The sequence below is a fragment of the Eriocheir sinensis genome, chromosome 45, assembly GCF_024679095.1.
Source record: "Eriocheir sinensis breed Jianghai 21 chromosome 45, ASM2467909v1, whole genome shotgun sequence".
Lineage (NCBI taxonomy): Eukaryota > Metazoa > Arthropoda > Malacostraca > Decapoda > Varunidae > Eriocheir > Eriocheir sinensis.
In genome coordinates this window covers 11,423,569-11,440,126 of record NC_066553.1, presented here as the reverse complement: position 1 = coordinate 11,440,126, position 16,558 = coordinate 11,423,569, and the positions used below count along the sequence as shown (strand labels likewise).

Below are 16,558 nucleotides of genomic sequence, written 5' to 3'. Positions count from 1 at the left end.
ATCATATTCGTTCTCTCCCTGTCATACTTCTTACATTCCAGCACCACATGTCTCGTCCACTCCCTTACCGTTCACTCCATGTCCCATCTCACTCAGGAACACCTGCATCATCTTCGTTCTCTCCCTGTCATACTTCTTACATTCCAGCACCACATGTCTCGTCCACTCCCTTACCGTTCACTCCACGCCCCATCTCACTCAGGAACACCTGCATCATCTTCGTTCTATCCCTCAGGGAGAACAGATCTACAGGGGAGAAGAGGTAGAAGAATTAACCGACATCAACATAAGTAGGGAGCTCGTGATAAGACAGATAGATAGACTTAAAGTCACTCAGGCGCCAGGGCCAGATGAACTTTTCCCCAGGGTAATAAAGGAATGCGAAACTGAAATAAGTGGGCAGTTAACAGAAGTATTTAGGAAGTCACTAGACACAGGGGTGGTGCCTGTTTCATGGAGGCAGGCACACGTTATTCCAATATTTAAGAAGGGAGACAAATCTTCTATGGAGAACTACAGGCCGATTAGTTTGACGTCAGTTATAGGTAAAATGATTGAGTCAATAATAGCTGATAGTATTGTAACGGTCCGAATGTGAGTGAACGAGAATGTGAGTAAGTCAGTGAGTAACAGAGTGAGTAAGTGTAAGCGAGTGCATGAATGAACGAGAGAATGTGAGTAAGTCGGTGAGTGACAGTGAGTAAGTGGGAGCGTGAGGAGTGAGAGTGAATGAGTGAAAGAGTGAATGGGTAGCTGAGGAATGTAAGTGCGTAAAAGGTTATGAGAAGATAACACGGCGAGCGAATGAGCGAATATATGAACGAGTTACTGAAATCCCTCATCTCAAAGCCTCGAACCCCTCCAAGAAACCAATAACTAGTTAATTAGATAGGTAGGGGTTTGATTGTAAAAGAATGTTCCGGAAGGGAGAGAGAGTCAGTAATGCGGGGTTAAAAGATCACGTGATGGAGGGTAGAAGCTGATGAGTAAGCGAGGAGGAGGAGGAAGAGGACCAGAAGCGGGAGAGAAGTAAGGAGACAAGCACCACTGCAGCAAACCAGAAGCGGGAGAGAAGAGGAGACAAGCACCACTGCAGCAAGCCAGAAGCTTGGGAGACGTACACACCACCCACGGCCTGCTGTGTGAGGCGGGCTAGCAGGAGACGAGCAGCAGCCCTAGCAAGGAAAGGCAGCGAGTTGGAGTTGAGTGAGAGGTGTCCATCTCCACTCAGCCCCCCCCCGAAATACCACCCACGGCCTGCGGGGTGAGACGGACTACAGGATGGGAACTTGTATGGCGGGGTAACCTGCCCCTCGACTGTCCTGGGGGCCGAAATACGACTGCCCCAAGCTGTTCCCTACATCAAAGGGCGCCCGCCTCTTCACACCACCCGAGCCGCTCCATCTCCACATCAAGCGGCGCCCGTCTGTCCATCACCAGGACCGCCCATTCCCATCGTGAACGTCCCCTGCCGAGCCCGACGCTCACGCCAGCTCCTCCTTCTCCGCATCCAGCAACTAGAGCTAAACATTCTGTGTATTCCCCAAATCTCCCTTGTGCCGGTAGCTAGTTAGATTAGAGGCCTACAGCCTGTCAGTCATTCATTTTTTTCTTATTTTTATTAGTACTCCGCTAACCTTTGCAAAAGGAAACCTAATACATATTTATATATAACCTTACTGAGTGTTATCATTTGGAGCCTGTTTTGCTGCTCATCTGAGATTACTGAACCATACACACATCCCCCCCCCCATAGTACATTATCACCATCCAGTTTCTTAATGCTGTCTCAAAAAGTGGTTCCCACGGAAATCCTCCCACCTTCCATAATTAACCACATAAGTAACGCCCTTCTGGTCACAAACTTCGGAACGAGTGTTCACTTGTCCTGAGGCCTTAACATCCGGGACCAGCGCTCGACGACTACCACGCTACCACATACCATCATAACCCTAGTGGTTGTCATAAAAAGGGATGTAGCTTTAATTACTTAATTAATTTAAATTATTTTGTCTTTCCACGCTACAGTATTAGGGACCATATAGACAGACATAATTAAATTCACGACTCACAGCATGGGTTTACTAAAGGAAAGTCGTGCCTCACTAATCTTATATCCTGTTACGATAGAGTATACGAGGCAGCTGACAATGATGAGAGCTATGATGTGGTTTATCTTGATTTTAGTAAGGCCTTCGATAAGGTACCTCACCAGAGACTGTTAAATAAAGTCAGGGCTCATGGGATAAGAGGGAAGGTATTTGATTGGATTAAGGCGTGGATTAGCGACAGGAAACAGAGGGTTACCATTAACGGTAAAAAATCCGAATGGGGTAATGTTACCAGTGGGGTTCCTCAAGGTTCAGTTTTAGGCCCGCTTCTATTCATTATCTACATCAATGACATAGACAATGGGATAACTAGTGACATAGGTAAATTTGCAGATGACACCAAAATAGGATGCACTATTAGGACAGGGGAGGATGCTAGAGCACTGCAGGAGGATCTCAACAAACTGTCAGCTTGGTCAGAGAAATGGCAGATGAATTTTAACATCACCAAATGTAGCGTACTTAGTGTAGGAACACGCAACCCATTACATGGGTATAGTTTAGACTCCACAGCGATAGGCAGGTCTGAGTGTGAAAGGGATTTGGGAGTGTTAGTGAACTCTGACCTAAAACTAAGGAAGCAATGTATTAGTGCGATGAAAAGGGCTAACAGGGTATTAGGCTTTATTAACAGGACGGTAACCAACAGGAGTGCAGAGGTCATCCTCAGACTCTATTTAGCGTTAGTTAGGCCACACTTAGATTATGCTGTCCAGTTTTGGTGCCCACACTACAGAATGGACATCAACTTGCTACAATCAGTTCAGAGGAGGATGACCAAGATGATTCAGGGGCTGAGGAACCTCCCATATCAAAATAGGCTGAAACACCTAAACTTACATTCACTAGAGAGATGAAGAGTGCGGAGAGATCTGATAGAAGTATTCAAATGGGTCAAGGGTTACAACAAAGGCGATATAAGTAAAGTACTGAGAATTAGCCAGCAGGATAGAACTCGCAGTAATGGATTTTAATTAGAAAATTATAGATTTAGGAGAGATATAGGCAAGCATTGGTTTAGTAATAGGGGGAGGGGGGAATGGAATAGACTCAGCAATAACATAGTTAGTGCAGGGACGATAGCTTGTTTTAAGAGTAGACTGGATAGCTACATGGACGAGGACGACAGGTGGCAGTGAGGTGTGGGTGCAGTAAGGTGACGGGGTACTGGATGCATGCCCAGTACCGCCGGTATAACGAGGATCAAGCCTCTACCTGTAACCCCTGTAACTACACCTCACCCACCGTGAGTAGTGGGGGGGATTCTGGAGCTGCCCTGTGTAGGCCACCCGGCCTCTTGCAGTTTCCCTATGTTCTTATGTTCTGTCATACTTCTTACATTCCAGCACCACATGTCTCGTCCACTCCCTTACCATTCACTCCACGCCCCATCTCACTCAGAAACACCTGCATCATCTTCGTTCTCTCCCTGTCATACTTCTTACATTCCAGCACCACATGTCTCGTCCACTCCCTTACCATTCACTCCACGCCCCATCTCACTCAGAAACACCTGCATCATCTTCGTTCTCTCCCTGTCATACTTCTTACATTCCAGCACCACATGTCTCGTCCACACCCCTGTCACACATCTGGCACACTTTGCTGCGGGACTCAGGCCATCTATAGTTGCCCTCCTCTAGTGTAAAGAAAGTATCCACATCTAAGTTATCGCAATCTGAAAACATTTTATATAGCTCTATCATATCCCCACTTAGACATCTCCTATGAAAACATATTTAGCCTTATGTTAACTTTTTTTTTCCTATGTACTCGCCCTACAAATTAGATCCCTGTCCTAAGCAATGTAAAGTAAATAAATATATATGTTTTGCTTTAATTTGTTTAATGCTGTTTATAGAGCTTTTTATCATGGGGGAATAATGAAAGCACCGCCCTGATTTTCTTTCTCTTTTCTTTTATGCACATCCTTAGGCCCCCCAGTGATGAGAGGCCCTGCGCAATGATTGTAGTGAGCACATAGGAAGGGCTGGCCTTGATTAACCCAGTAGCAGTGACGGGCCAAATTTGTGGCTTTACCGTGTAGCAGCGACGGGCCAAATTTGTGCCATGATATAAACCCCCAAAATAGATGATACTTAATCTGATCACAAATGCTTTGATATATATTATGAAATTATTTGTGTGAGGGGTGATTTTTTCTCATTTTTCTCACTTAGAGAGTCAATTAACACCTTGACTATGGATTTCCTGTAGTCAGAACTCACTAAGCTACAGGAATGGAACAAAAAGTGTCTGCTACAATTCAATGAAGAGAAATGTAAAGTCCTGCACCTTGGAAGGGTATCGAGCACACCAATACCACATGGGAAACACTCCACTATCCACCACAGAGGCAGAGAAAGACATGGAGTATAGTTACCAGGCTACATGCAGTGAAAGCCAAATCCGTGCCAATCGCAGCGGACGGGTTAAGAAACATGATCCCCACTGCTACCACCGGGTTAAACCAATACACAGGTGCAGGAGAGTGACAGGTGTAAATGGGAAGATGACTTGGCAAATCATACCACACAGTGTACTGAAGCATAACTACTTTTATTTCCTAAATCAGCTATATATGAATTTAGCTTGTTTATAGTGTACAGTTTCATATTCATAAACCTTGTATTATAAAAGGTTTGGTTAGATTATGAGGTAAGTGAGGTTAGGTAATTTGAGTTAATATCTGTTGAACTCTTACTTACCCAACCTAATCTAACCTTACCTTATCAAGCCTAATCTAACCAACTCTTACATAACCTAATTAAACCTTTGTAGCCTAGAATAATCCTTTACAGGTAAACAGCTTTTCAAGAGAGTTGGGTATTTATCTGTGGAAATAATAATATTTTTTGTACATGAAGCTGTGACTGAAACAATGCAATGCTTCCCAGCAGCTGTGTATTTCTGCCACTTCATAGAGAAATAACTAGAACTTTGTTAACATAATAAAATTCCGTACAGGTGAAAAATGTTAGCATCCAGAAAAAATGATGCAAACCTCTACTAAATATTTACTGAAGGCTTAACTTAGGGAAATAAACCCTGGAACTAAGGGGCAGAAACCCTAAAACTCTCTGATCTTCTTAACCCCTTGACTGCAGATTTCCTACAGTCAGACATCACCAAGCTACAGGAAAGGAACAAAAAGTGGCTGCTACAATTCAATGAAGAAAAATGTAAAGTCCTGCACCTTGGGAGGGGATATCCAGCACACCAATACCACATGGGAAACACTCCACTATCCACCACAGAGGCAGAGAAGGACATGGGAGTATATGTTACCGGGCTACCAGTAAAAGCCAGATCCGTGCCAATCGCAGCGGACGGGTTATGAGGAAGAGAAAGTGAAGGAGTTACAAATGCATAGTTCTTTGATACATGAAAGTCATACACTAGGAGGCAAAAAAGGGATCCATCCATCTCATCTCATTAACATAACTCTAGTCCTGATATTTCAACAGGTATTTGTCATTTGTCACAGACCACTTTGCCTACAGGCACTACACAGACAGGTGTATTTACCGACATACACGGGGTGTAGGTTATCTCATTTATTATATTTACCGACATACAAGGGTGTAGGGTACCTCATTTATCACATTTACTGACATACAAGGGGTGTAGGTTATCTCATTTATCACATTTACTGACATACAAGGGGTGTAGGTTATCTCATTTATCACATTTACTGACATACAAGGGGTGTAGGTTATCTCATTTATCACATTTACTGACATACAAGGGTGTAGGTTATCTCATTTATCACATTTACTGACATACAAGGGGTGTAGGTTATCTCATTTATCACATTTACTGACATACAAGGGGGGCAGGCTATCCCATTAACACATGGAACAGCTTGCGGGAAGAGGTGGTGGAGGCGTACAGTGCCCAACAAATGATGGAAAGGCAAAGGAATGTAGATATGGAGACGGGACTATTACAGCTTAGCCCGGGCCCGGTAGACTACAAACAGGTCAATACAAATAGGTAAATACACACACACACACACACACACAACCTGCCTTAATTCCCCATCTGGGCTATATTTTCTGTCCTTCATGCTAGTCAATGCTGCCCTGCACTGCCTACTCTCTCCCACATACAGCAGCACAACACAACACCTCAGAGGTGAATCTTCACATGTCTGCTAATCTCACCTCTGGTCATGAAACGCTTTCCACAAGCATCACATTTGAACCCTTTGTGACCAGTGTGTCTTATGCTATGTTTCTTCAGGTATGACTTTAAACAGAATCTTTTCCCACAGACTTCACATTCATGATTTCTCTCACCAGTGTGTGTAAGGATGTGTGTGTTGAGGTAACTCTTCTGATTAAATTTTTTCCCACAGACTTCACATTCATGATTTCTCTCACCAGTGTGTGTAAGGATGTGTGTGTTGAGGTGACTCTTCCGATTAAATCTTTTCCCACAAACTTCACATTCATGATTTCTCTCACCAGTGTGTGTAAGGATGTGTGTGTTGAGGTAACTCTTCAGATTAAATCTTTTCCCACAAACTTCACATTCATGATTTCTCTCACCAGTGTGTGTAAGGATGTGTCTGTTGAGGGTACTCTTCAGATTAAATCTTTTCCCACAAACTTCACATTCATGATTTCTCTCACCAGTGTGTGTAAGGATGTGTCTGTTGAGGGTACTCTTCAGATTAAATCTTTTCCCACAAACTTCACATTCATGATTTCTTTCACCAGTGTGTGTAAGGATGTGTCTGTTGAGGGTACTCTTCAGATTAAATCTTTTCCCACAAACTTCACATTCATGATTTCTCTCACCAGTGTGTATAAGGATGTGTCTGTTGAGGGTACTCTTCAGATTAAATCTTTTCCCACAAACTTCACATTCATGATTTTTTTCAGCAGTGTGTGAAAGGCTGTGTGTCTTGAGTTCACCCTTCTTGCTGGAACTTTCCCCACAAACTGCACAATCATGATTTCTTTCAGCAGAAGGAGTGAGTGTCTTAGTCAAAGTCACCCTTCCCAGGGAGGCTTTTCTCACACTCCTGGCTCTCATGGTTTCCTGAACCAGTGTGTGCAAGGCTGTGTCTGATGAACTTCCTCTCCCCTATCAAATTGTCCTACAGTCCTGACACTCAACCTTTCCCTTTCCTTTATGGCTGGAGAAGGCAGCAGCACGGTGGTGGTGGTCCTTCTGATCAGGCCTTGGTCCTCACACCAGTGACAGTCTGCTCCGCTGCTCCTGGCCACTCAGGCTGCAGGCCAGCCTTGAGGGCGAGGGGGCAGCAAGTCTTCCTCAACGCTACACTCATGGCCAGTAGTCCTTCCTGGTGTGTGGGAGATGTGTTAGGTCACATGTTCCATCAAGGTACAGGCAAGCCCCCTTAACAAACAATTATATTGCTGAGAAGCTGTTCACTAGGCAAAGTTTTGTTGTGCCAACTCATTATAACGTAGGTTAATTGGAGTGTGCTTACAGAACCCCAACTTTTCCCCTTTCACTCATACTGACCACTTATTTGCACAGTAAGAAGCCGTAGCTACTTGTGCACTTCCTGACTCCTCAGCGACACACCTGCACACCACGGTACTGGACTGAACACTGGTGGCTGGGTTGACGTGCATGATCACTGTGTGTGTGAATCACCTCATATGTGACCGTCATCACCTGTAGTACTGCAGGACACTGGCCTTTACCGACACCCTCCACCACTCACTGTTAGGTGTTAATGTACTCAAATTTAAGTGGGATTCATTAACCTGTACAGCCACGGCTCTGAGCCGTTGCTTGCATGTGTAATGCTCAGCCCCGACGACAGCTCTCAGCCATTGCCATTTCTTGACCCTGTAGTTTCTTACATGATGCCACACGGCTGTAATATTCACACACGTTATGACTCATGATGCGGAGCAAGTGTACACTGCTTGGCAATTTGCCTCCATGCTTTATTTTATTTATTATTTTATTTTTTAACAGCAAAGGAGACAGTTCAAGGGCAAAAAAAGGAAACAATAATGAAAAAAAAAAGCCGCTACTCACTGCTCCTAAAAAGAGTCCAGAGGAGTGGTCATTCATAATTCTATGACCTATAAACTTAACATATTGCCCAAAAATAACATTCCAAAAAAAAGTGAAACTTTAAAAAAACGCTACATTTCCCTAATGAAGGCACCAGCGCCAGGCAGTGTTGGCTGAGTGTGTTGAGTTGTGCCACACGTGGAGTTCACACATCCCCCGAAATGTTCCAGCCTGCGTTATACTTGATATGTCATAATTACTATCGTATCCAGAATTCCAGCCAATTGGGAACAGTTCAGGAATTAACCCAGTAGCTGCGGAGATCATGTTTCTTAAAGGTCCCTCTAAGCGAGAAAAAGGAGAAAAAAATCATTACTCACGCAAACCATTTCATAATAGATATCAACGCATTTGTGATCAGTTTATGCATCATCGATTTTTTTGGGTTTTTATATCATGTGAAAAATTTGGCCAATCGCTGGTACACGGTAAAGCCACAAATTTGGCCCGTCGCTGCCACTGGGTTAAGCATGGGAAAAACACAAACGTACCTCACGCACCAAGGGCAGAATGCTAACTGAAATGTCACGGCCGTACAGCACCGTATGTCTAACAGATTTCCTTCCACGACACAAATTAACCCCCCCATTTTTTTTCTATTTTTTTTACAACAAAGGAGGCAGCTTAAGGGCAAGCTCAGATTCGGAAGGAAAGGTGTCCTGATACCGTCCTCTTGAAAGAGTTCAAGTCGTAGGCAGGAGGAAATACAGATGAAGGAAGATTGTTCCAGAGTTTACCAGCATGACGGATGAAAGAGTGAAGATGCTAGTTAACTCTTGCATAAGGGGTTTGGACAGTATAGGGATGAGCATGAGTAGAAAGTCGTGTGCAGCAGAGCCGCGGGAGGGGGAGAGGCATGCAGTTAGCAAGTTCAGAAGAGCAGTCAGCGTGGAAATATCGATAGAAGATAGAAAGAGAGGCAACATCGCGGCAGAATTTAAGAGGTAGAAGACTATCAGTAGGAGGAGGAGAGCTGATGAGACGAAGAGCCTTAACCTCCACTCTGTCCAGAAGAGCTGTGTGGGTGGAGCCCCCCCACACGTGAGATGCATACTCCATACGAGGGCGGACAAGGCCCCTGTATATGGATACCAACTGCGCGGGGGAGAAGAACTGGCGGAGACGATACAGAACGCCCAACCTCGAGGAAGCTGATTTAGCAAGAGAGGAGATACGAAGTTTCCAGTCGAGATTTTGAGTTAAGGATAGACCGAGGATGTTTAGTGTTGAAGAAGGTGACAGCTGAGTGTTGTCGAAGAATAGGGGATAGGTGTTTGGAAGACTGTGTCGAGTTGATAGGTGGAGAAATTGAGTTTTTGAGGCATTGAAGGACACAAGGTTCCTTCTGCCCCAATCGGAAATGATAGCAAGGTCTGAAGTTAAGCGTTCTGCAGCCTCCAGTCTGGAGTCGTGTACTTCTGTTGTGATGGTCTTCTACTGAAAGATGTTGAATAATGCAGAGTGGAGTCGTCGGCGTACGAGTGGACAGGACAGTTTGTTATGGAAAGAAGATCATTGATGAATAACAGGAAGAGAGTGGGTGATAGGACAGAGCCATGTGGAACGCCACTGTTGATAGGTTTAGGGGAAGAGCAGTGACCGCCTACCACCACAGAGACAGAACGGCCGAAAAGGAAACTGGAGATAAAGGAAAAGAGAGAGGGATAGAATCCGAAAGAGGGCAGTTTAGAAAGCAAAGACTGGTGCCAGACTCTATCAAAGGCTTTCGATATGTCTAGCGCAACAGAGAAAGTTTCACCGAAACTGCTAAGACAGGATGACCAAGAGTCAGTTAAGAGAGCAAGAAGATCGCCAGTAGAACGCCCCTTGTGGAATCCATACTGGCGATCAGATAGAAGATTAGAAGTGGAAAAGGTGCTTTTGAATCTTCCGGTTAAGGATTGATTCAAAAGCTTTAGATAGACATGAAAGTAAAGCTATTGGGCGGTAGTTTGAGGGATTGGAGCGGTCACCCTTTTTAGGCACAGGCTGTACAGAGGCATACTTCCAGCAGGAAGGAAAGATAGATGTTGATAGGCAGAGACGAAAGAGTTTCACCAGGCAGGGTGTCAGCACAGAAGCACAGTTTTTAAGGACAATAGGAGGCACTCCATCAGGTCCATAAGCCTTCTGAGAGTTGAGGCCAGAGAGGGCATAGAAAACATCATTAGGAAGAATCTTAATAACAGGCATAAAGGAGTCAGAGGGGGGATGAGTAGGAGGAATATGCCCAGAATCATCCAAGGTCGAGTTCTTACAGAAAGTTTGAGCGAAGAGTTCAGCCTTACAGACAGATGAGACGGCAGTGCTGCCGTCCGGGATTCCGGACAACAATAGTATTTTAGGGTCAAATATCTTTTACCACGAGTTCTACCAACTAGATTATGTTCGGTACTTGCCAGATTAAACATCAGTCTTCGTGGAAACTACTGGAAAAATGGTTCCAGCTATACATGCGGCAAGAGAGTATGAAAGATGCGAGAACGGTGTAAGCTTTGTCGCGAGTATTTAGCTTGTAATAACTGAATGGTAGGGTGTTTCTCACCAATGCACCTGAAAAATGTTAGCATAAACACTTGGGATCAATGTCTTGTAGAATATAGGCACAGTGCATCATGATTTATCACGTGAGAGATTTTAGAGTGTGTGAGTCCTCATCGCTTCAACAGGCCCTGACCAAGTTTTAGTTAAAGTAGCTAGCAATCACTGGCAATTTTGGGTGTCCAAAATCCAAATAAAATGTTTAATTTACACGTATTTTTCACTCATACGCGATATTTTATGGAGTGGCCACCAGATGTCTCATGCACCTAGACTCACACGGTGCTGCGGCCACACACCTGAGCTCAGTTCTTCCCGCGCGCCATTTGAACAACAATACAGTACCCACGCTGCCACGCTACTCAACAACAACACCCTCGCTGCTGTGCTACCACGAGGGGAAGGGCAGCCAGAGGAGGAACCACGAGACAGAGAGGAGTCAGAGTGATACAGTAGGCAATAAAGGTACGAACCTACCTCTTGTTTGATTTACATTGTTTTTGATTTACGCCACCTCTTCAAGGACACAATACTCGCGTAAATCGAGAGTTACCTGTCATAACCATAAGCAGCCAACACTTGACACACCCATCGTCACACAACGAGAGGAACAAACTTGGTGGAGGAACTGTTTTTGTGTCTCAAGCGAGGGTAGTGGGCCTAACCCGGTAGCAGCGGGGATCATGTTTCTTAATGGTCCCTCCAAGCAAGAAAAATGAGAAAAAATCACCCCTCACACAAACCATTTCATAATATATATCAAAGCATTTCTGATCAGATTATGTATCATCTATTTTGGGGGGTTTATATCATGGCACAAATTTGCCCCGTCACTGCTACACGGTAAAGCCACAAATTTGGCCTGTCGCTGCTACCGGGCTAAACATTAACTTATTTTAATTTCTTTGTTTATTTATATATGACCCATGAAACATTCTGGAGTGAAATCAAAGTATGTGCTTATCATTGCATTCATTCATACACACTTGGGTTATATTTCTGTGGTTTCTGATTTACATAATTGAGTAAAATTCTAGCGTAAAAAACACTCACAAAATCTGACACTTGTAAAACTGAAAGTAATAATGTATGTCATGCCTCCAGGAAGGCCAAGGAAGACGTGGAGAAAGGTGGTGGAGGAAGATATGAGGAGGCTGAACATCACGGAAGAAATGGCTATGGACCGGCAACAGTGGAGGAGGCTCATGTCCCGTCCAACCCCACCATAGGGAATAAATGGACGTTAAACAATGATGATGATGATGATGCCTCCATGAAATATACGTAAATACACAAATATGAAAGCTCAAGAAAGTCAGCAAAGTAACATCACCTGCGTTACATTATAAAAATATGCTATTCAATGAATCTTGTAGCAGCAACATGGCTCAGGCCAGGTACAAAACCAGCATGTGGCTTTGTGCGGGAAAAGTTCGGAAGTTTGGTTTAGTCGGTGCAACATCTGTGGTCATATGCCGGAGAGAGACAGAAGGGGAAGGAATTATAGGAGAAGGGAAAAGACCCCAGGAGACAGGACACAACCCCCGATTAATATCTGGTACCCATTCACTGCTGGGTTGACAGGGGCGTAGGGTATCAGAAAAGCCACCCAAATTTTTCCACTCCGCCCAGGAATCGAACCCAGGCTCTCTTGGTTGTGAGTCGAGTGTGCTAACCACTGCACCATGAAGCCCACCCTAAGCACACCCAAACCACTTACAATGACTAGGGAAAAGCACCCACACCCTGAATGAAGAATGTCAAGCAAAGCAGGCCCTCAACCCGGAAGCAATGGGGTCCACGTTTCTTAATGGTCCCTCCAAGCGAAAAAAATGAGAAAAAATCACCCCTCACACAAACCATTCCATAATATATATCAAAGCATTTGTGATCAGATTATTTATCATCTATTTTGGAGGGTTTATATCATGGCACAAATTTGGCCCGTCACTGCTACACGGTAAAGCCACAAATTTGGCCCGTCGCTGCTACACGGTAAAGCCACAAATTTAGCCCGTCACTGCTACATGGTAAAGCCACAAATTTGGCCCGTCACTGCTACACGGTAAAGCCACAAATTTGGCCCGTCGCTGCTACACGGTTGATTACTGGTGCAGGTATACACAGGCAGTGTTGTTTTGGTGGCCCGTTCATCAGGTATAGTCGCCGCACTACAAAAGAAGACTATTATTCTTTACAAACACAGTAATTACAGTGACTCCTACTGGCTAAGAAACATACTGAATCCACGTCTAGTGTGGAGATGTAGGGTGCACATTCTGAAGCTGATGCTGAGGAAAGCAATTCAAAGAAGAGGGAGGGAGTGAGGAAATAGAGAGCAGAATATGAGGGCATGAGGATAAGGAAATACACCGGGTATTCGATATATGCGAGTTCGAAATATGCGAATTCGCTCATATGCGACTAACCTAAATGTGCCAAGTATTCGTTTTATGCGAGAAAAATTCGCCATTATGCGAGTAGCGGCGCTGGTGTGACTGGTTGGTGAGGTATGGTGGCCGAGTCACCCTAGAGGGCGGCGGGTGCAAATGTTTTCCCGCACTTCCTCGCCTGTAATTAACCTTTTCCTCCCTCTGATCCTAAAGTTAATCCTCAGGTAGCTAATTCCTAAATCGTACACTTTGGGTGTGTCTCCCTGGAAGCAATCTTTAGTGCTTTATTGTTGTGAAACGGTGCTGGAATAAATAGTTGGAGGGTTCAAAAATGTGTTGTGGAACATAACCCCCTATAATTAATAGGTTGATAGATTCAATATATGCGAATTCACATTATGCGAGCTTTTTGCAGAACATATCCCTCGCATATAACGAATACCTGGTGTATTACGACTGAAATGAAGGAAGGACAGCAGGGGGGCAGTGAATGATGGAGAGGGAAGTGAGAGAGGCGCTACAAGAGGAAATGTAAGGCAGGTTCTTAGAAGATTGGAAAGCAGACTGTGTGGCAGAGCAGAGGGGAGAAATGGACCCAAGGGAGCCTCTGCCCAAACGGACTCGACAATTTGGTTTTACAATAGGAAGTAATGAAGTCTTATAATCTTCACAAACACTAAGCACAATATGAAGGCATAAACATCAAGGAACAGGATAATATATCTTAGATATAAGAAATGATAATCATATATGAGAAAATCAAAGATCATTTTCTTGCCCTGACATGTGTAGTACGTATTTTCATTGCAATAAAAAAATATATACATATCTATGTACCTAATAACAGATGTCTTTTTATTAACCCGGCAGTAGCAGGGATCATGTTTCTTAATGGTCCCTCTAAGCGAGAAAAATGAGAAAAAAATCATCACTCACACAAACCATTTCATAATAGGGGAGAGCCGGTATGATTCGGAAACTTTTTAGAAAAATATTTTTAGAAAAAGAAGTTTAAGAAGTAGTGTAATTTTGTTGATCTCAAAATGTTCCTCTATCATTTGGCTCTTTAGGTTGCTAATATGACACTCGTAGCTATTTCCAGTTTTCAGATGTAGGTGATGAAAGACAAGTTTCTAAATCGTACGAACCATCCCCACCCGTGGTGATGGTTCGGCCAGGGAGGTGGGATGGTACGGACACTCATAATACTCGCCATAATATTAATATAACTTAAGTTTGATTGTCTAATAAACAAGATTATATCTTCTACAAATCATTTGTTTAAGGACAAAAGTATCCTCTCAATATTTGGAGGGGAAAAAATAAAAGGAGAACTACAAGAAATATCTCAAAAATTTTGGTATTATGTCTTCCTTCTCTTCTCACAAGCATAATATCTGAATATTAATCAACCAAATTAACTTTTTTATAACCATTGCAACACCTATAATGTTTAAATTGATACAAATTTAATAAAAATCATGACAAAATCAACCGTCCGAATCATCACGACTCTATAAAAAACAAATGTGTGGTCACACTCCTTTTCCAGCACGAGAGCTGGGTGATCGTGTTATACGACAATACCTTCGCCGTGCATCGCTGCGTCACCGAAATAATTTACATCTTGCTAATTGGCACGTTTTTGAAGTGAGACCTTACGATACTCCCTGAAAATATTACATACGAGATGCAAAAAAACATAAAATAGGACTTGCATCGAAAATGACAGCTTTGAGGGCGTGGTTGTCCCTTTGTGGGCCAAGGCAACAAAGTTTTGCACATTCACACAAAATCTCGCGGCACTCACTCCCATACACTTTACAATAAGTGCTATGACCGGACCATACCACTGTCCGAATCATACCGGCTCTCCCCAATATATCAAAACATTTGTGATCAGATTATTTATCATCTCTTTTTGGGGGGGTTATTTCATGGCACAAATTTGGCCCGTCGCTGCTGCCGGGTTAACATTGCATCAGGAAACATTGGTTTGATTCCGGAGTATAGGAAAACGTAGTAAAATATGCGTACTGTGTTTTATAACTCGTATGAAATTGTAACCGAGACGAATATACCTCAATGATATTACACAAATATTAAGATACAAGGATAAACTTTTATGTTGCTATGAGAATGAGCCTGTAAGGTGCTGTTAAAAACTATTAATATAAAAAATAAGCACATATATATAAAAGTGAATAATATATTACATCTCCATCTCTCTTTCAGCAAGTAGCTAGTATTCCTAAATGCAAAATAATAGTTTAGTATTCCTAAATGCATAATAGCCTACTAGTTTCCTAAATGCAAAAATAATAGCTTAGTATTCCTAAATGGAAAATAATAGTTTAGTATTCCTAAATGCATAATAGCCTACTAGTTTCCTAAATGCAAAATAGTAGCTTAGTATTCCTAAATGCAAAATAATAGTTTAGTATTCCTAAATGCATAATAGCCTACTAGTTTCCTAAATGTAAAAATAATAGTTTAGTATTCCTAAATGCATAACAGCCCACTAGTTTCCTAAATGCAAAATAATAGCTTAGTATTCCTAAATGCATAATAGCCTAATAGTTTCCTAAATGCAAAATAATAGTTTAGTATTCCTAAATGCATAATAGCCTACTAGTTTCCTAAATGCAAAATAATAGCTTAGTAATCCTAAATGCATAATAGCCTACTATTTTCCTAAATGTAAAATAATAGCTTAGTATTCCTAAATGCATAATAGCCTACTAGTTTCCTAAATGCAAAATAATAGCTTAGTATTCCTAAATGCAAAATAATAGCTTAGTATTCCTAAATGGAAAATAATAGTTGAGCATTCCTAAATGCATAATAGCCTAATAGTTTCCTAAATGCAAAATAATAGCTTAGTATTCCTAAATGCAAAATAATAGTTTAGAATTTGCATTTGTCTTGACTACTTCATTGGCTTATTAGCAAGTTATCACAGATTGTAAAACTCTTCCCACTTATAATTTATTACAGAAGTTGTAGATACAGTATAACATGCAGAAAACCTTACACCATACAAATAAAATCCAATATTCCTCAAAACAACTCACCTCATTCCAAGATCATGACCACCGGGTTAAGAACCGCTGAATTAGAAGCAAGAAACAATAAGGCAATATCAGCGACAGCAAGGGAGTGTAGCGCAGGGTACTACTTGCTTGAAGCACTGGGTGTTCCTACTAACCGACTATGCACGAGTGTTGCCCGCAGGCCCCTCAAGAAAGCCTATCGGTGATATGGGCCAGCACACACACACACACACACACACACACAAAAAAAAAAAATAAAAAAAAAGCCTGTGAGGAACCTAAGGTACTCTACAGTATTCTGAAAACACAGCCTAACAACAATCACTGGTCCAGCACTGTTGGACTTAATAGGGGATATGTTGCTGGTTTACAGGTTTACCTTATCCTGCCCATA

The 16,558-nt window shown here is 42.7% G+C and overlaps 1 protein-coding gene and 1 long non-coding RNA gene across 7 annotated transcripts in view; one reads left to right on the top strand and one right to left on the bottom strand.

Moving 5' to 3' along the window:
• Positions 1–16,558, bottom strand: part of LOC126980751 (zinc finger protein 431-like) — a 145,224-nt gene that overhangs the window by 56,474 nt on the left and 72,192 nt on the right. For all 5 annotated transcript variants that reach the window (XM_050831037.1, XM_050831035.1, XM_050831038.1 and 2 more), the window contains one exon: positions 5,705–7,425. In XM_050831037.1, the coding sequence (XP_050686994.1) occupies positions 6,243–7,154 (912 nt within the window). In that variant the 5' untranslated portion in view covers positions 7,155–7,425 and the 3' untranslated portion in view covers positions 5,705–6,242. The remainder of the gene's footprint in view (positions 1–5,704; positions 7,426–16,558) is intronic.
• On the top strand, positions 4,638–6,047 carry LOC126980753 (uncharacterized). Of its 2 annotated transcripts, none has more exons than XR_007733501.1 (3): positions 4,638–5,658; positions 5,742–5,866; positions 5,909–6,047. It is a non-coding gene; the product is annotated as an uncharacterized LOC126980753 (long non-coding RNA). The 2 variants fall into 2 exon arrangements; XR_007733502.1 differs by having other exon boundaries at positions 4,639–5,658; positions 5,784–5,866.